Consider the following 19,844-nt stretch of genomic DNA (forward strand, 5'->3'; position numbering starts at 1 on the left):
AGTATAAAATTGCTCTAATTGGCCTTAATTAGCCCTAACCTGTCTTAAATAAAAAAACAATATCTAAGTATTTTTGTGCTTATGATTAGACAAAAAAATATTAGAATCAGTTTAAGAACATTTAAACTGGACATGCATTATCCAACGTCCCAACATCGTCTACAGTTTTATTAATAGACGGATATGACCGAGGAAATGTATATTTAGAGAGGATAGGACTAATAAGATAAAAAGACATAGTTGGAGGACTAATATGAGGTTTGCCATAGTTTACTATCCCATAATACAATGATGAGTAAACAGCAAAGCGTCCCACTGCTTCTTTTTCTTTAAAGAACAAAACAAAACAAAACAAAACAAAACACTCTCCTTAGTCCTTATTATCACTGTTAATCACTACATACACATCTACTCGTCGAGATTTAAAACACAGCAATCACTCTCTAGAGAGAGAAATACTATGGATAAATAAAAGAACTCTCTCCTCTTCCTTCTCTCTCCAAAGAAAACCTACACTTCTCTCTTTTTATCTCTGCTGCATTTGGATGTGAGTAGGGGAGATAGGTACGCGTATTAGATCGGAGGATATGTCGGAGGTTTCCGGCGAGGGAACGGCTGTCCTTGAGGTTAATGGTGGAGGTGTGGCCACGACGATGACGCCACTTACCGTGTCTGGATCTTTTAAGGAAGGGCCTAAGAGCTCGTCGAGGAGGCGGGCTTCAGTCAGGCCAAGCTTTGATGCCGACAATGAGTTCATGACTTTGCTTCATGGGTCGGATCCGGTTAAGGTGGAACTTAATCGGCTTGAGAATGAAGTTAGAGGTGTGAATGTGGTTCGATCTACTGCCTTTTGAGCTGGATTAAATTAATTCTGATATTTATTTATTTTTTATGGGTTTTTTTGGCTGTTTTTGGTGTAGACAAGGATAGAGAGCTGGGAGACGCACAAGCGGAGATCAAGGCGTTGAGGTTATCAGAGAGACTTAGAGAGAAGGCTGTTGAAGAGGTCATTTATCACTCGCTCTCCGTGTTTTGCTGTGTTATTTTAATTTTCTGGTTTCAATTTTGAAAATTTATTTTCGAAGGACTAGTTTTGCTGATGAGGTTAATCTGTTTGTTACTGTCAATGCAAGTGTTGCCTCTACTTGATTTTAAATTTGATTTATGTTTGGTTATGCTATTATTTTCTTGATGCAAGTTAACTTTGAAGTCGATGGAAGATGGCATTTTTTACCCATAAGATCTAGTTTATGTTTTTTTTAGCTAGTGGAAAATGTTGATTCTGATAGCTGTTTGTCAATAAAGTTTTCTGTATTCAGTTCTGATAACAAATGTCATATTTGCTTGGTCATCTGATAATGCTGTTAAGCTATATCGATTAAGGAAGTTGCATTGTTATTGATTGTTACTGGAGGCGATTCTGTTGTCTGTTTTTACCCTTTCCCTTTTTTACTTTCATAAAGCAATTCCATATGTTATGCTACTTTTAATGCTAAAGGAAGAGCTAGAAATTGTTTCAAGTGTTAAAGTTCAAGTTCTGCCCTTTTAATTTCTTTAACTCCTATCTGTTTATATTTTGAATCGATGCCAATGAAGATACTGAGTAGTTTATCATCAAATTTTGATTTTTTCAAATTATTCCCACCCGCCTCGCCTCGCCTCGCCCTCCCTATAAATTTCAGTATTTTTCTAGCATTGATGTCTATTGTTTTTCACTGCTAGATTTCCACATTCATCTTTAAAACTTTTTCTCAATTGGGCTTGGAATGGTCTCGAATACACACTCTTGTGCTTGATATGGATATTATCATGTTTGAAGTTTTGAGTTTTCACAAAGGTCCTTTAGTGCTGTCTATTGTATATAATCATCTGATGTGCAATTTTATTCTTGTGGGATTTTCTTCTACCTGGATTTGGGCATAAACTTTCTTTCTTCATGCATTTTTTTCTTCTTTAAATGATTTGGAAGCAGTATGTGTTCCAATTGATCCTGATTTTGTTTTCTGGGGTTCTTTTGTGCCTTAGCTCACTGATGAACTCTCAAAGGTGGAGGAGAAGCTCAAGTTAACGGAATCTCTTCTAGAAAGCAAAGTATTGCCTGGGACCTCTTTCAATTCCTCCATTATTTTATTTATTTTTTTTCACAGTGCTATATATGTATTTAAAATTAAAATTGTTTGCAGAATCTAGAAATCAAGAAAATCAATGATGAGAAGAAGGCCTCCATGGCAGCCCAGTTTGCTGCTGAAGCCACTCTTCGAAGAGTTCATGCTGCTCAGAAGGATGACGACATGCCTCCAATTGAAGCCATTCTTGCACCTCTGGAAGCTGAGCTTAAGCTGGCTCGCCAAGAGGTATGCTTTTCTTGAGTGTAGCTGTGATTCTATGCCAACAAGGGCACATGTTGGTTGATTTATGATTTTTCTTTTGACCACTGTGTTCTGCTGGTCTTTTAAAGATTGCGAAGCTTCAAGATGATAACAAAGCATTGGATCGTCTAACTAAATCTAAAGAAGCAGCTTTAATTGAGGCTGAAAGGACAGTTCAAGTTGCCTTGGCCAAGGCCTCCATGGTGGATGATCTCCAAAACAAGAACCAGGAGTTAATGAAGCAGATAGAAATTTGTCAGGTATGGCAAGCTTGTGTGGTGCTCTTCATTCCTCTTTTACAAATATGTTGGACGGGATATTCAATATTTTAGTGTATACAATGTGTGATCTATATACTGTTTGTGATTGCAGGAAGAGAACAAAATATTGGACAAAATGCATAGACAAAAGGTTGCAGAGGTTGAAAAACTTACCCAGACTGTAAGGGAATTGGAAGAGGCTGTTCTTGCTGGTGGTGCAGCAGCAAATGCTGTTAGGGATTACCAGCGGAAAGTGCAGGAGATGAATGTAATGTTCATTACATATTTTGCTGGACATCATACTTACAAAGCTGCCATAAATATGATATGCTTGTTGTTCTGTTTTGCAGGAGGAAAGAAAAACTCTTGACCGGGAATTGGCCCGTGCAAAGGTAACAGCAAACAGAGTGGCCACAGTTGTAGCAAATGAGTGGAAAGATGCTAATGACAAAGTGATGCCTGTAAAACAATGGCTTGACGAGCGAAGATTTTTGCAGGTTACTGTTGAACTTAGTTTTGTTTCCTTCTATTGTTTGATCTCTGTTTTGAATTTTCTTCATTTTATTAAAATGCCTTGTACTTTTCAATCCTCACCAATGTTGATACACTGTTGTTATAGGGAGAAATGCAGCAACTTCGTGACAAGCTTGCTATAACTGAGCGGGCTGCAAAGTCTGAAGCACAGTTGAAAGTGAGGATCTGGTTTTTCCAGCTGAGGCCTTTTGGTTTGTTTGCTTTGTTTTGCCTTTTCTCCTGGTCCTGAAAGTAAACTATGCTCTTGCATTTTTCAGGAGAAATATCAGTTGCGTCTCAAAGTGCTTGAAGAGAGCTTAAGAGGGTCTTCAAGCAGCAATCGCAGTGCACCAGAGGGAAGGTGTATAAGCAATGGGCCGCCTCGTCGTCAATCCTTAGGTGGAGCTGATAACATTTCAAAATTGACCTCCAATGGCTTTTTGTCTAAGAGAACCTCTCAGTCAAGATCTTTGTCCTCTAGCACCAGTTCAGTGCTGAAGCATGCTAAAGGAACATCAAAATCATTTGATGGGGGCACAAGATCATTGGACAGGAGTAGTAAATTGCTCTTAAATGGAGCTGGACAAAATCATTCATTCAACCAACCTTGTGATGGAACCAAGGAGACCGAGACACCTAATTCGTGGAAAGGGAACTCGGATGAAAAGCCCACTGAGTTCCCACCAGCAGATACAGAGGACAGTGTTCCTGGGATACTGTATGATATGTTGCAAAAAGAGGTCGTAGTTTTGAGGAAAGCTGGTCATGAAAAAGATCAAAGCCTAAAGGACAAGGATGATGCAATCGAGGTTGATATTTTTCTCTTGTCTGTGTTATTGTCTTGTTGTCTATACTTTTGTTTAATTATTTTTTTTTGCAATTGTTGATTTTACAGATGTTAGCTAAGAAAGTAGATACATTAACTAAGGCAATGGAAGTTGAGGCAAAAAAGATGAGAAGAGAAGTAGCTGCAATGGAGAAGGAGGTTGCTGCCATGCGTGTAGAGAAAGAACATGAGAATAGGGCAAAGCGGTTTAGTAATTTGAAAGGGCCTGTGAGTGCTGCTCAGATTCTTCCTGGGAGGTACATACTTTAGAAACTTATCTCTATTCTTTCACTCTAATAATTCATGCGTTTAACTAAACTAATATATTGTAATGTGAACACCATTGGTTGGTGTTCATTGACCAAGGAGATCAAACCATGTCTTTTGAAAGTTTATTTTCAAATTTCTGGTTCATTTCAATTTCTCGTTTTACTGACTTTACATCTATAGTTGTTTTAATATAGTAGTTAGCTATATTCTGTGTCAATCCATCCTTTTAGTAATGCATACTGGGAAAGAAATTGTCCAAGTGAAAAGAACATGTATGTAGGGATTGGATGGCAAGCAGCGAGCCCTGTAGTTTCTCTGGGCCTGGCTCTTGCTTTAGCAAATATTTATGATGAGATCCAGTTGAGTGTCTTGAGGAATTAGAGTTTTAACTTTGATTTCTGACAATTGCATGCCTAGTAAACTGAAGAACTGGGCTAAAGTTTAACCAAACCAAGATCCGTGGCTCTTTTTTTGTAGCTTTGCCCCCTCCCTCTCCTATCTATCCCATAAATCACTCGTGATTGCATGCATGTGTGTGCACATGTAAATGTGCATTGAAGAAGTTAAATAAACATTGCCCTTTGCTGGTCAACAATATCCTGGCCTGTAGTCTATCGTTTGAAGCAACTAAAATGGAGGATGATGAACAATTGAATGAAGAAGATGAGCTTTGCCCATGTTCTTTATTGTTGTTTATCAATTAAATTTACAGGATTAAGCGTCCAAGTAGAGGATCTTGGTTTCAAGTTCCATTAAACCACGGACCATTAGATTAGAACTATGAGTTAGATGCTAAAACTGGTTGCTATCATTTTGTTATCCTCCCTATTAATGGGGTATTTCAATTTGTTTCCTTATTGTATAGGATCATGTAGAACAGAATCTGGCATGATTAAATTTTCTGGCTGTGGCAATACGTGAATTTCTATTCACCTAGAAGATACTTAACTTTATGATTTCAATTATCTCATCTGGTTAATAGCGCTGAAAAAAGTTTGCTATTTAAGAAAAGTGAGCTGTTTAGATAAATATTTATTTGTCTTAGAGAGATCCTCCTATTTTGTGCAGAAGTGTATCACGTAGCGGGTTAACACGCAGCACCCAATGACACCAATAATTTGCACCCCCGGAATCAGCAAGGAGTAAATCTGCATAGGCCTTGGTCTTCAGTTCATTTTTATAATTTTTATTTCCCTCTACTGTGATTGATTATAAAGATTGTAACTGGCATGCCGATGACCCTGTTCAACTGAAATTGTCAAAGAAACTATTCAGGGAGAGAAAATTACCGTAGGATGAAATCGGTATGCATCTGACATAGACTGTTATTCCTCTGTTTAGAGAGACCAGCACACTGATGGAAAGGAAGACATCGACTTTGGGCTAACCTTTTGTCAGGTTTTTCTTTTGAGTGGACAGTGGTTGTGTGGTTGTATAGGTGTAGTTCATTGGCTTTTCTGTGGTCTACCATTTTGCAGTTTATTGTCTGTACTCTGCATCTAGCGTGATTGTTGTCTGTTCATGTTAATATTTTTGTAATCAGATCAAATTCAGATCTTGTGGTTGTGTTATTCATCTATATGGTTATAAATGTAGCACTGATCTTCTTCTTTCATTTTCTGTTCAAATCATCTCAATTGCACCGTCTTGTCATGTTAAACGTTTGCCATTTTCTCCACTATAATAATACATGACTGTAAAAAATAAAAGCAGGATGTTTTCACGTTTCAAAAGCCTTTGAATTTTTTTTAAAATTAACTTTTTTTTATATCTTTATCTTAATTTAATGTGCTAATATTAAACATATATTTATTTTAAAAAAATATTATTTCAATATATTTTTAAATAATTTTTTTAAAGCAATCCTTACATAAACACAATAAACAAGATAAAAAATATATAACCAGTGCTTAGCATCTGTGTTTCGTTGTGATTGACGGGGGATAAATTGATGTTCTTTGATTTAGTATTTTTTGTGCAGATATTAAAATTAAAAAAGTAAAAAATTATTTTAATGTATTTTTTTTAAATGCTCTTGAATTTGAGTAATGAAGATTGTCATTCTTCAATTTTATAATCGTTGTTCTATATTTTTTTAATTTGTTTTAAACTTGTAGAAATCTCAAATTTTAACGAATGGATCTTTCGTTTTGAATAAAATATCTAGTCCCTAATCCAAATATTTTGACTTCTATAATGGCAATCATCCTTTTTTTTTTTTTTATAATCTTTTTCTGTTTTTAACTCTATTCAAGAGAATAACGTTGTTCTTCTCATGAAGAGGAGAAGTTTTATCGTGAGACTTTCAACACACTTATTTAACGAGGAAATATCACATCTATAACAATAATAATATAATAATAAGATATAATTTTGATATTTGATCAACAACTAGGAAAATTAATTGAAAACCTAGTCGAAATATAAAATTTGTAATAAATATTCATTTTTTATATATAAAAAGGAAACTTTGAAAGGAAAAAAAATATATTTGAGAATGGTCACTATTGTTCATAGTACTATTTAATTATTTTTTATACCATAAAAAATAATATATTATTTTCAATAAATTACATGGCCTAAGTCATAACTAACTCAAATACTAAATCCTCGAAATATGGTTTTAACTGAGAAAAAATACAGTTAAGATTGTCGTAGTATTTTTCCAAGAATTTACATGGCAAAGTGCTCTCCATCTACAGGAAGCTACTAGCAGTCCGTTGAGATACGAGGATGTATAGATTTGATTTTAAAATTTAGTGATCAATCGGAAATATCATCCAACATACAAAGTTAAAATGGTCATTTAACTATATAATTTATAGTATCTCCCAATTTGTATGGTAAAATAAAAGTTGTATTTTTCATCATCAACCCTGTTTTTTCCCATTATTGACCCTCAAGTTTGGCTTGGGATATATAAGTGGATGATTAATTTTAATGTTTACAGCCAAATTTGGGGGAAATGTACACTTTTTTTTTACATGGAAAAATATATATGATATTAAAAGGGAAAGCAGACATGCATGTTGGGTAAGTAAACCTTACCTCTCTCCAACCGTTTGTTTCTTTATTAAGCATTTTCTCTCCCGGTTTCAGATTCCACGTCCCCATCTATTCTATTCTTCTTCCTTCCTTCCGAACTCCAAAATCTCCATTTTTTTTTTCCGCCGATCCAAACACCCCTTTTCACACCTTTCCTGGATCCTCAACTCGATCTCTCTCTGTCTCTCTCACACACATTTCTTTTTTTTACACAAAATCACACGCATTGCATCAGATCTAAAAGATTCAATTTATTTATTCATTTAAGCAATTAAAAATGGCTACAATGGAGAGCTTGATCGGTCTCGTAAACAGAATCCAGAGAGCTTGCACTGTTCTCGGCGATTATGGCGGTGAAGGCATGTCCCTCTGGGAAGCTCTTCCGTCCGTTGCTGTTGTTGGTGGCCAGGTCTTCTATCTCAACTCTTTTTTTTTTGTTTTTTAATTTCTTATTCAGTTTTTTCAGGAGTAATCGATTTTCGTATATTGCCGTGGAAATGTATGTAGAGTTCTGGAAAATCTTCAGTTTTGGAAAGCGTTGTTGGCAGAGATTTCCTTCCTCGTGGATCTGGTAAGCTCTCAATTACCTGACATGATTTGATTTTGCATTTGAATTCATTTTTTTCTGACAATTTGAAAAAAAACCCGAGATTGAGTATCTAATTACTTTGATCAATTACATATTTATCTAATCTTGTTCTGGTTATGTATTGAAGGTATTGTTACAAGGAGGCCACTGGTATTGCAACTTCATAAGATAGATGGCGGGTCTGATTATGCCGAGTTTCTTCATGCGCCCAGGAAGAAGTTTACTGATTTTGGTATGAAAACTAAATCAATTTGGCTGAGGATTGCCATCCTCGCTCAGATCGTTGCCGAAAGCTTTCTTAAATCAGTTATCTTGTTTATGCTCTATGTATGTAGCTTCTGTCCGTAAGGAAATCGCAGATGAAACAGATCGCATTACTGGGAAGAGCAAGCAAATCTCTAATGTTCCAATTCATCTCAGTATATACTCTCCAAATGGTCGGTATTTCCCTTGCAACTACATTTTGAATAAAGTTATTTAATTGGCCTGTTTAAGCTGTAATTTTGAGAAAAATTCTCTTCCCACAACATTTTTTAAATATCACTTTTCCTACGCATCTAAGCGCACATGTGAAAACGAGGGGAACTGCTTGCTGCCAGCGATGGTAAAAGTCTTGGACTTGCAACCACAAGGGTGCAATTTCTGGTTTTAGCTGTGGTGGGACCTTAATCGGGTGATAGGTTTTACATTGCCTTATTGTGTTTAAATGTACCTGCATAGGTTTGTTTATTTAAAAAGACTGTTCTACAGAAACCTATGACCTAACTATCTTTAGTTCATTTTAAGACACCATTGAAAGGTCAATATGAATTGTAGGCATGGCAGCTAAAGAGAAAAATATGGTGCAAGTAACTATTGTTATTGCCACAAGAGTTGGGGCATTTCTAGCAGCTATGATTTGCATCTCCTTTCCCATTTTTGTGCATGATCCTAGCTCCTAACCCCTTGTAGTGCTGGTTTGTGATCTTTTGGATGTGGGCTGCCCATCCATACCTCTAATGTTTTATGTCTTCTTTTGGATTTCCTTTCTTCAGGGCAGATGCCACATGTTTTTCATTCAAGGTTCATCATCCTTGCCTGTGCATGTTTTGCATATTGTCACGTGTACTTGTTCTGTAGAACCACTTTCCTGCTACGTAAACCTTTGTCAGTTGAAGGGATCCCTCTAGAATTGACCAAGTTTCAAACTTGTTTCCTTTTCTCGTGAACTTTGGATTTTTTTTGGGAGTTCACACAATAAATGCAACCAAGATCCCTCACACAATTTTCATTAGTGACTACCACTCACTCAGTATACATTTGCTGTCTCCCATCTTTCTCTTTGTCTCTCTTGGTTTCTTTGTGTTGGGGGGATAAGGCAGGCTAGGTTCTTTGGGAAACAATGATTGTTCAAACATTTATTCCTTTTTTTTTTGTTCTTATGAGTATATACACTTAAAAAATTCAATGTTTCCTCATTCTCTTGCGTTCTCATTTTTCATTAACATCGGTTATTTCTGAGCCTCTTGAATCCTTCAGATGGTTTGACTTAAATTCATGATTTTGTTTGACAGTTGTCAATCTAACCCTCATAGATCTTCCTGGTTTGACAAAGGTGGCTGTAGGTAAGACTGACTGCTCTTATCTTCAAGTGTAAATTGCACAAATCAATTCTTAAAATTTCTTTTATAACTGCGAAAATTTTTCGTTTCATACATGCAATAATGTTTTATTTTGGGTTTTGCAGAGGGCCAGCCAGAGAGCATAGTTGAAGATATTGAAAATATGGTCCGTTCTTATGTGGAGAAGGTGAGAATAATATCTAACTTTTTAGTAGAAAGAAGATGCTCCTTCATATGTGCAAGATGCTTAGAGAATAAATAAGAGAATGTGATCAGTGAAGGGATACCTCTTCACATGCATAATATTTTTAGAGACTAAATAATAATAAAAAAAGGATTTAATCAATTTTAATAAAATCAGTGATGGGAGAAATCCCATCACAGAACTCCACATGGCAATAAAGGATAAGAAGAAAAGAACAGGGATTTTTTGAGTGATCTAGGACGTTCTACCTGTTAGATTGAATCATGTTGATTCAGACATGGTTTCTTTTAAAATAACTTTGTGTAGTTTAGAGTCGAAGGATTTAATGCCCATATTATTCTGAACTAGAATGGATGCCTTTTAATTCTTGTTAGAAATCAATCAGTAAAAGCAAGTTAAAATTTTCTTTCTGTACTGCCAGTTATTTTAGCCATATGCTATGAATTATTTCCAAATGGTTTCTAATAGACTTAAAACCATTAAGCACAAGCCAGTGCAAGAGCAAGTGACGATTGATCTAGGGTTCAACCTCCATCTAATATGTGCGTTGTTTTCTTTTGTTACTTTATTCTTGTTCACAAACTAGACTAGTTTTGGAATTCCGAACCTTAGCCCTGCCATTTCTGTCACAGCAATGGACCTTTATCAGTTCATCTGCCCAGGTCCTTGCTGAAGGAGACCACTTCTTCAAAATTGAAACTTCTTGTGTCAGTAATAGAGGTCTGGACTGGATTTTGTAATATAGTAGCAGATGGGATCCAATAAATGGTGGGAAGAGGCTTGTTGTGTAGTGTTGAAAATCTATGAGCAAGAAAGCACAGAGGTGGGGCCTGTGACGTTTAGAAGCATGTTGGTTTTAGAATAAATTGCAAGTTCAACCCGCATGTCCCCCCCATCTTTCATCTCTTCCTCTTCTACCTGTAGAGTTATTCTCACAGCCTATAAGATTTTGGTTTCTTTCTTCTTCTTTTTTTCCTGTTGCTGAAGGTTTCTTCAAGAAAAATTGGCCTTGCTAAATTTTGAGACAGTGAGGCAAAATGTCTTGTGTACTGGCTGTTAATGTGCAAGATCATGCTATCCTGTAATGTTTTTTAATATGCATGGATGACATTATTGTTACTATTCTTCAAAGCATGCCTTACTCTTCCCTTTTGCCAATGCTGTTTCTGTTTCTGTTGATGTTGACATGACATTTTAAAGTAGGAGTGAAAAGCACCATCTCTTCAAGATCCGTTTTTTCCTGTGTTATACATCACTTTTTAATTGAATTGCTCTATCATGAGGACTCATACTCTATATGAAGTTCTGGCATAATCTATTTTGTGATTATACTCTTTTACTTATCAGCTTATGGAATTCTCTGATTTGGTAGCCCAACAGCATCATATTGGCTATTTCTCCTGCGAATCAAGATATTGCCACTTCAGACGCCATAAAACTAGCTAGAGAAGTTGATCCTTCAGGTAAGGCAACTTAGGCTGCAAATGTTTAAGGGTGAAACTCCTCCCTTCTAAAGCTTTCTTTCAAAGGTGGTTAATGGATGGAGAGTGAAATTTTTGTTTGTTGTATCTGGTGTATTTAGGTGAAAGAACCTTTGGTGTGCTGACAAAGCTTGATCTGATGGACAAGGGAACCAATGCTCTGGATGTATGGATTCATTTTTATTAACTACTTTGATTGCTAACCATGAAATTCATTTCCTCAATGTATAAATCTGATAGTTCCTCTACATCAATGAATTAAGGTTCTTGAAGGGCGGTCATATAGGCTACAGCATCCCTGGGTTGGAATTGTTAATCGTTCACAAGCTGACATCAACAAGAATGTGGACATGATTGCTGCCCGTCGGAAGGAGAGAGAATATTTTGAAACAAGCCCCGAGTATGGACATTTGTCCAGTAAAATGGGTGCAGAGTATCTTGCAAAACTTTTGTCCAAGGTCTTTTTATCCATATTATCTTCTTACAATGTCCCCTACTTTATAACAAATGTCGTTCCTTTTGGAGCTTTAACTTTTGAATCCCGTCTTAAACTGATATTTCTTCTTTGTACTCTCCCTTCCCTGTTTATTTTTTTGCATGTTTTCTCATATTAGCATTTAGAGACAGTTATCAGACAGCGGATACCAAGTATCATTGCTCTAATAAACAAGACTATTGATGAGCTTAATGCAGAGTTGGACCGCATTGGCAGGCCTATTGCAGTAGACTCAGGGGTGAGAAATCACAACAATGAGAATTCTAGAATTCTTAGTAAATTAAATTATTCAATCATCCAATATTAACTTGTTGCAATTATGTTTCCTTTCATACAGGCTCAGCTGTATACGATTCTAGAATTGTGTCGTGCATTTGACCGTGTATTTAAGGAACACCTTGATGGAGGGTAATTGCATTTTCCTTTCTCGATTCTATTTACTGACAGTTTTCCACATTGAAAAATCTACACAGATTCTTTGTTGATTTTATTTTTTATTTTAATTGTACAGACAATTTGATAAAAGCCAGAATTTTGTGTATGATGTTTTTGATTTGGACAACATGTTTAATTCTTTTATTCTGGAATTTTAATTTTATGTTTATCTCAGGCGTCCTGGTGGAGATCGAATATATGGTGTTTTTGACCATCAACTACCAGCTGCTTTGAAGAAGCTGCCGTTTGATCGTCATCTCTCTATGAAAAATGTGCAAAAAGTTGTTTCAGAAGCTGATGGTTATCAGCCACATTTAATTGCTCCAGAACAGGGATACAGAAGACTAATTGATGGATCCATAAGCTATTTCAAAGGACCGGCGGAAGCAACTGTGGATGCAGTAATGTTCTTACCCATGCCAGACCTAATGATTTTGAAATTCTGGTAGAACTATATATGCAATGTATTGTTATGCTTAAAAGTTTCTCCATAACATGGTTGGAGGAATTCCTACTACCATGGGCGGCAAGAAGTTCTAGTTCCATATAATTTGCCTGACTCATTCTTCAGGCTTGTCTTTTATACAATGCATAAAATCTGGATAATGTGGGAATGATAGATGTCTTATTCGTCTTTATGTAGAAGTCCTTTGGTTGTGCTATGTATGTATACCCTAGGTGATGGATGCTATAGGATACATCTGAATGACGTGGTTTGATTTTTTATAACCAGGGGATTGAGGGGAAATAATCTGGAGATAGCGTACTATCATGATTTTGTAATATTGTAATCAACATTGTTTTCATTTCAGAGAAAAACAGCCTTGGAAACAAATTGATTGGATTTTTTATATATATAATTATGTAGTTCTGGCATTGGATGCATCTTTTAATTCTATTTCTAACAAAATAATATTTTCTGTAATGCTCTCTTCCTTAGGTGCACTTTGTTTTGAAGGAACTTGTTCGGAAGTCAATAGCTTTAACGGAGGTAAGCAATCTTTACTTGCAAGCAACTTTTTGCATGTAAATCAAATTTGTTCTCTGTCGAGATGAGTACACTGTAATGATTTCATTGCTTATATTACAAAATAGTCTTCTTTTGTTCCTTAACAGTCCTCGATGAAGTCATGTTGTTAAGTTTGAATGCTTCTATAGAAGTTTTTGAGCCCATCTCAGTATAGATGCTGATGCTACAGTAAAAGATAATTTTGGAAGAATAATGCTATTTTATTTTAAAAGTGAAGTAACCTCGGATATATGTCTGCTTTGGAATACAACCAGTATTACTGCCAAATCTAGGGACCCATGGAGACAGACCTGCAGAGAAATATTTGTCAAGCCACATAAGTAAACTCTTGTATGTACTTGCACACTACAAAGTATGTGTTAAATTGGTATTTGATTCACTATGAGATGCTCATGTGACATTGGAATAGATTTATTAAGAATTCTGTTGAAATTGAAGTGAACTAGAAACGAATCCTCTCTAAACATATTTGATAGGCAGTGTTCAATTGATAAATCAGACCTGATTTTGGGTACTTTTAATGCACTGAGGTGAATTTGGTAAGTTTTACCCTGTTGAAGTTCAGCAAATGATGCTTTTACTTGGCCAAAAAGCTTGACCTGCTGCCAGCCAAAAGCAAGTTGCATGTTGCATTGAAGTCAATTCTTCCCAATATAAGCATCTCCATGAGGAATTGAAATGTGAGGGTTGCATTTGAGGGAAGACTTGTCCTTGGAATTTTAACATAATAGCTGCTACCATAGTTTCGTTTTGAAGATTGGCTTTATACTTTCTGAAGATAGCTGGGATGCTGCAATTTTAGGGCAGAAATGCCACTTGTTAATATGGGAGTTGAATGATGACTGCTGAGAACCAGTGATGTGTCCTTATCTGGAGTAACTGTTATATGCCATCCAACAATTTCCTGCTATAAATGCAATGTCATGTGGTCATATGTGAGCTTGAATGTTCAGTCATGGATGAATCTGAGAATGCCAAAAAAAAAAAAAAATTGATGCTATCTTATGGACATTGCAGGAACTGAAGCGATTTCCAACCCTTCAATCTGACATTGCTGCTGCTGCAAATGAAGCTTTGGAGAGATTTCGCGATGAAAGCCGAAGAACAGTTCAACGCCTGGTTGACATGGAGTCTAGCTATCTTACTGTGGAATTTTTCCGAAAGCTTCACCTAGAACCAGAGAAGAACACAAACACCAACCCAAATCAACCAGGCCCAAATGCGGATCGTTACAATGACAATCATTTCAGGAGGATTGGTATGGAATTCTCTAATTGTTTTCCCCTGCACTCCTTTTTCTTCTTTTATTAGGGAAACTGCGAGGCACTTAGTTTAAAGATCTTCATTTTAGCATCAGTTTAGTGTTATGGATTAGAACTATCTGTATGATTATTCCTTTTTAATTTGTTTATGTTCTTTCTTGTATGTAAAATTTGGAGCTGTATGAATAGTTGTTTTCATATATTACTAGAAGTTCAATTCTGAAATTCTTTCATTTCTCAGAAATTGGGAAGTATGTAATTATCAAATAGTAGGAAAACTTGCGGACCCATAATTGCTGATAAATCATAAATTTATTTCAGGATCCAATGTCAGTGCCTATATTGGTATGGTTTGTGATACACTGAGGAACTCCATTCCGAAAGCTGTGGTTTATTGCCAGGTTCGAGAGGCTAAGAGATGTCTTCTGAATAACTTCTATGCTCAAGTTGGGAGGAGGGAGGTAAAGTTATTAAATTTCTTTCCTTAATGTTTATCTATCATATTTTTTTAACCAGGGAAGGCCAAAGACTCAGGACTTGAAGGTTACTCTAGTTTGAATGAGTAGCTGTGGTTAGTTAGCTAGACTAGTTGGATAGGGAGCGGGTAATGCAGATGCATTAGAAATTTTGGCAAATTAAAATATTCCATTAGAAGCATTGATGATCTTGACCTCACCTCGTTAGTCACATTGATGCGAGAGTGAAAGTGGGAGTCCTCTCTCACTTCAATAATGCCCAAGGCCAAGCAAGGAGTCCCCTCTCACTTCAATAATGCCCAAGGCCAAGCAAGGAGGGAATCGAGATGGGGAGTGGTGACCCCAATAAGCTTGATTTGCGCTTTTCCTGAGACGTCAAAGGATATACATCATGTTACAAGAACGTAATCACATACAAGGAACATACTACAAACAAGGCAAAACAAAAGACACTACAAACATTACTAACACTAGCTAGTTGATAAACTATCCGTCCTTTTTAATTTACATGTTTGGACCCTCCCCCTCCCCCCTCCCCCCTCCCCCTTGTTAGCCAAACAACTAGCGAAGTGATAAACAATTCTTCCTTTCTCCTAACTTCCCCCAGTCCATCTTTCTTCCAATATATCTTCCCTGAAAAAGACTCCAAGGGATGCTCCGAGCAGAATACCTAAAAGGAGAGTCAAAGTAATGCAACAAAGTGTTAATTTCATAAAATATTTAGTATGTTGAGAGAATACCCAATCCTCTATTATCCAGGATTGTTGGGAATTCCATGTGTTGTATAGATAGAGAGAACCGGAACCAAATTTCTCTAAAAGCCTTCTGGAGTGTGGGGGGAACTTTAGATTGTTTAACCCATCTTTGGTTGTTGAGAAGATACGAAGAAAAAAAGAAGCTGTAAAAGTTAGGTAAGACTCGAACTTAATATCTCATCTCTTTTGTTTTTGCGAACGTACCACTGAGCTACAAGCTCATCAGTTTAGTTCTTTTATATTGCGTTTGTTAGTTGTGTATCTAAAACTTGCAAACCTTGTCAATCATTGTGGAGAGGCATATGGAGCTCTGGGTTGTCAGGTCCTTGTTTTATGTTTATAGGGAGTAATTAACTACAAGTGACAACATTGTCTTGGATTCCTCGCAGAAGGAGCGGCTTGGTGCAATGTTGGATGAGGATCCACAACTTATGGAGAGGAGAACCGCCATAGCTAAAAGGCTTGAGCTATACAAGTCAGCTAGGGACGAGATTGATTCAGTTGCATGGAAATGATAGGTATTCTGGCACACGCCACGGCTCTCTCTTTTTCCCAGAAACATAGCAGCCTAGATTTTCTACGTCGGCATACTCATTGTACTGCTCCTTTTGTGTTTGACAAGAATGAAACTCTACTCGTGCACATTCCAGGCTAGATTAATACGTTGATGATAAAACTGATTCCATATTCTTTTTGTACTTTATAATAACGCGAAGATTGTGCACTGTGCAACTGTACGATAGAGTTTTCTCAATGATTTCGCCTCATATGGTTGGGTTTGCTATTGTTCTTCAGTATAATAGTCATATTCAGTACGAGATTTGACTCGTCAATCCTTTAGGCATTTATCCAATTTCCAATTTTACTTCTGAAGTCGAGAATTAATCGACCTTATTCTCTTTCTACCAAACATTTATTAGGAGTTTTTATAATTGTAGTAAAAAATAATTATTACTCTTAAATGTATTAAAATAATATTTTATTATGTTTTAAAAATTATTTTTGATCCAGCATATCTGATGATCTGAAATACTAAAAAAAAAATGATCTGAAATACTAAAAAAAAATTAATTTAAAAAAAAATTAAGACTTTCTAAAAATATTTTTAAAATACAAAAACAAAAGAACTTAATGTTTCTCCATTTATAATCATGGACTACAATGAACAAGCAAGGGAACAAAGAAACCTGTATAGATATTTTTTTTAAATGGGAATCAATGGATTTATAAAGCTCTTCAGCTGTAAGACTCGACAATTGAAAAATTGACAAGCAACCGGATTTTCTTTTTCTATTTCCTGGAAAGTTAAAAAAATATTTTTAAAATTGGAAATGTTTTTGAAAAGGTATAAAAAAACATCCGAAGTTACCACCAACTGAGAAAATATTTACTAGAATCGATAAATTGTATAGACTTGATTAAGAAGATAATAAAAAGGGCCCAGTAAAAAAGAATTTTTTTTTTTTTAATTTCCTTAAGCTCATAGAACTGATTAATGGAGTACCGGGGCTCACAAAACGCAGGAGGAGTTTGGAGCCACAAGGGCTGGGTGACATTATGAATGGACTGCCTTTGACTAATTAAAGTCGTAGGCTTTTCTTCTTGAATTATGGATGAAATAGGGTCAGTAACGGTGTAACAGTGAACGACTAAGTAAACTTTTCTTCTTGAATTATGGATGAAATAGGGTCAGTAACGGTGTAACAGTGAACGACTAAGTAAAGTGTTACAATGGTCAATGGGAACAGCAACCACCAATGTCCTGTTTTCTTGTGCTGATCTTTGTTACAACGGGAATTTGAGCATTGTTGCGGCACTGGCAGCACATTTGCAAATGTGAGCTGCATTCCAAATGAAAACAAGGCACTTCTCGAGTTCAGGGATAGTCTTATTGATCATTTAAACTGGGTGTTGTCGTGGATAGGAGAAGACCGCTGTCCCTGGAAAGGAGTGGTTTGCAGCAGGACTAGCGATCATGTTATCAAGCTTGATCTTCGAAATCAGTTTCAGCTAGATGAGCTAGGCATTCCCTATTTCGATTTCTATCCTGGAAATTATAGCAACGTTTTCTTGAAAGGTGATTTAAATCCTTCTCTTCTTGATTTGAAGCATTTGGAATATCTAGACCTGAGTATGAACGATTTCTCTTCGAGCTCCAAAATTCCAGGATTTATATGGTCCTTGATAAAATTGAAATATCTAAACCTTTCCTCTGCGGGTTTCTAGCAAAGGTTCCCGTTCATCTTGGAAACCCTTCAAGCCTGCAGTATCTTGATCTTGGCACTTCTTCAGCTTTCTATGCTCCTTCGAATTTCTTGACTTTTGACAACCTCCAATGGACATACACTCTTTCTTCCTTAAAATACCTGGACTTGTCTGGAGTGAACCTTCCAAAAGACAACAATTGGTTGCATTCCATAAATATGCTCCCTTCTCTACTAGAATTACATTTATCCCGTTGTCAACTTTCAGGTATTCCTCTGTTTCTCAATGTTAATTTCACACCTCTTGAATTGCTTGATCTTTGTCAGAACGGCTTTGATTCTGTAATCCCTCCTTGGTTGTTTAACTTCAGTAGCATTCAACATCTTGATCTTAGTTAAAATGCTTTTCACGGTTCCATTCCTAGCGATTAGCAGTTGTAAATTCCTTGAAGTGCTTGACCTCCATGAGAATAATCTTGAGGCTGAAATACAAAATACGCTGACAAATCTGTGTACCCCATCTGAATGGGCTCATGATAGTTTGAAGATATTGAAACTTGGATCAGATTGGTTCTCTGGCTATTTGCCAGTTCAACTTGGACAGTTTAAGCATTTAGAATACCTTAATCTCGAATGAAACTCATTTCTAGATCCGATCCCAGCGTCACTAGGAAGACTATCGTCTTTGATACAGTTAAGTATCGGTCTTAATCATTTGAATGGTAGTATTCCAAAAAGTTTTGGGCAGTTCTCAAATCTGGAAGTTCTAAATGTCTCCGACAACAAATTGGGTGGCATGGTGTCTGAACTTCATTTTGCAAACTTAAGGCATTTAACAGGGACTGATATTGTCTTCAAATTCTTTGTTATAGATTTCGCCCAACATGGGTGCCTCCATTTCAGCTTCAAGGTATCGGGATGTCGATCTCAGTTTCCACAATGGCTTCAAAGTTCAAACACAAAAGAATGTTGGAATTTTATAAATGTTTAATGCAAGTATATTGGTTTGAAGAAATTTCCTCCGGTATTTTCCGGGTTAATCTATCTCACGATCATATTAGAAAATGTTTACCAAAGCTTAGAAAATCTCTTATTGCTATTGGTAGGAACATATATTTGAATGGCAACAAATTTGAGAGACCATTAGCAACCTTTTCTCTTGATGTGGTTGTACTATCTTTCCAATAACTCTCTCTGGTCCAATTCCTGAAGCCATTAGGCCATGCCCAAATTACATGAACTACACTTCTCTGGTAACCAGTTGAATGGCAATATTCCACTTTGTATAAGCAAGATGAAGGATTTGGAAACTCTTGATCTTTCCAAAAATCAGCTATCTAGGAGACTTTCTCGGTGCTGGAGATAGTTAAGTCGTTTAGAGGTGATGAATATTTCAAATAACAATTTGGGTGGCTGTATTTCCAATTATGTGGGTTCTGTACAATGTCTCTGATATTTATATTTGAAGATAAACAGTTTTTAAGGAAAGCTCCCTGCATCATTGACTGAGCCAAGATACTTGCAAACCCTCAATCTGGCTGAGAATACATTTACTGGCACTATCCTTCCTTGATAGGTGGAAAGTTTTCTCTGGAAATACTAAGCATTCATTCTAACGAGTTTGATGGCGAAATTCCTCTAGAGTTTTGCCACCTTTCTCAACTTCGAGTTTGCTGGAACTCTTCTTCGTTGTTTTAGCAACTTTACTGTTATGATTGGAGAGGCAAGGAAATGTGAACACTGGCTTTATGCAGGAAAGTATGACGAGAACTATGAAAATTTGCATGTTCATGAAATCTTCAAAATCTGAGACATTGTACAACCTCTCAAAATTTGCACTTCATGAAATCTTCAACAAAATATACAACATGCAACAACTATGGTAAAGAAAGGCAAATAGGATCCAAAGAACATTCGGCGGAGGCAACTTTCGAGTATGAAAAGATTAATTCTTTTTTTTTTGCGTCGATATCCCTTCAAACATTCACATTACAAGTCCAGAGAGTATAGTCACATGTCCATTTGGG

General features: G+C 36.3%; 2 protein-coding genes across 2 annotated transcripts; both read left to right on the forward strand.

Moving 5' to 3' along the window:
• Positions 1-351: 351 nt before the first annotated feature.
• LOC133697345 (microtubule-associated protein 70-2-like) lies at positions 352-5,853 on the forward strand. The gene is made up of 11 exons (XM_062119811.1): positions 352-822; positions 921-1,006; positions 2,026-2,091; positions 2,184-2,354; positions 2,459-2,629; positions 2,742-2,897; positions 2,980-3,126; positions 3,249-3,320; positions 3,421-3,951; positions 4,038-4,225; positions 5,307-5,853. The coding sequence occupies exons 1-11, from the start codon at positions 588-590 to the stop codon at positions 5,344-5,346; spliced, it is 1,863 nt and encodes a 620-aa protein (XP_061975795.1). The 5' UTR covers positions 352-587; the 3' UTR covers positions 5,347-5,853.
• Positions 5,854-7,270: 1,417 nt separating this feature from the next.
• LOC133697063 (phragmoplastin DRP1C) lies at positions 7,271-16,397 on the forward strand. Its single transcript, XM_062119402.1, has 16 exons — positions 7,271-7,692; positions 7,791-7,854; positions 8,000-8,104; positions 8,208-8,309; positions 9,426-9,476; positions 9,599-9,660; positions 11,051-11,141; positions 11,261-11,325; positions 11,423-11,617; positions 11,774-11,893; positions 11,993-12,063; positions 12,266-12,491; positions 13,031-13,081; positions 14,138-14,378; positions 14,704-14,843; positions 16,003-16,397. Exons 1-16 carry the CDS (start codon positions 7,561-7,563, stop codon positions 16,126-16,128), a joined length of 1,842 nt encoding a protein of 613 aa, XP_061975386.1. The 5' UTR covers positions 7,271-7,560; the 3' UTR covers positions 16,129-16,397.
• The last annotated feature ends 3,447 nt before the right edge of the window (positions 16,398-19,844 follow it).

The sequence above is a fragment of the Populus nigra genome, chromosome 6 (genome assembly GCF_951802175.1).
Source record: "Populus nigra chromosome 6, ddPopNigr1.1, whole genome shotgun sequence".
Classification (NCBI taxonomy): Eukaryota; Viridiplantae; Streptophyta; class Magnoliopsida; order Malpighiales; family Salicaceae; genus Populus; species Populus nigra.

Bases quoted from the DNA above. Each gene is read 5' to 3' on its own strand.
- LOC133697063 (XM_062119402.1), top strand. From the start codon at position 7,561: ATGGCTACAATGGAGAGCTTGATCGGTCTCGTAAACAGAATCCAGAGA. The intron at 7,693-7,790 runs GTCTTCTATCTC...AAATGTATGTAG, and splicing joins TTGCTGTTGTTGGTGGCCAG to AGTTCTGGAAAATCTTCAGT. The intron at 7,855-7,999 runs GTAAGCTCTCAA...TATGTATTGAAG, and splicing joins TTTCCTTCCTCGTGGATCTG to GTATTGTTACAAGGAGGCCA.
- LOC133697345 (XM_062119811.1), top strand. From the start codon at position 588: ATGTCGGAGGTTTCCGGCGAGGGAACGGCTGTCCTTGAGGTTAATGGT. The intron at 2,355-2,458 runs GTATGCTTTTCT...GGTCTTTTAAAG, and splicing joins TTAAGCTGGCTCGCCAAGAG to ATTGCGAAGCTTCAAGATGA. The intron at 2,898-2,979 runs GTAATGTTCATT...TCTGTTTTGCAG, and splicing joins GGAAAGTGCAGGAGATGAAT to GAGGAAAGAAAAACTCTTGA.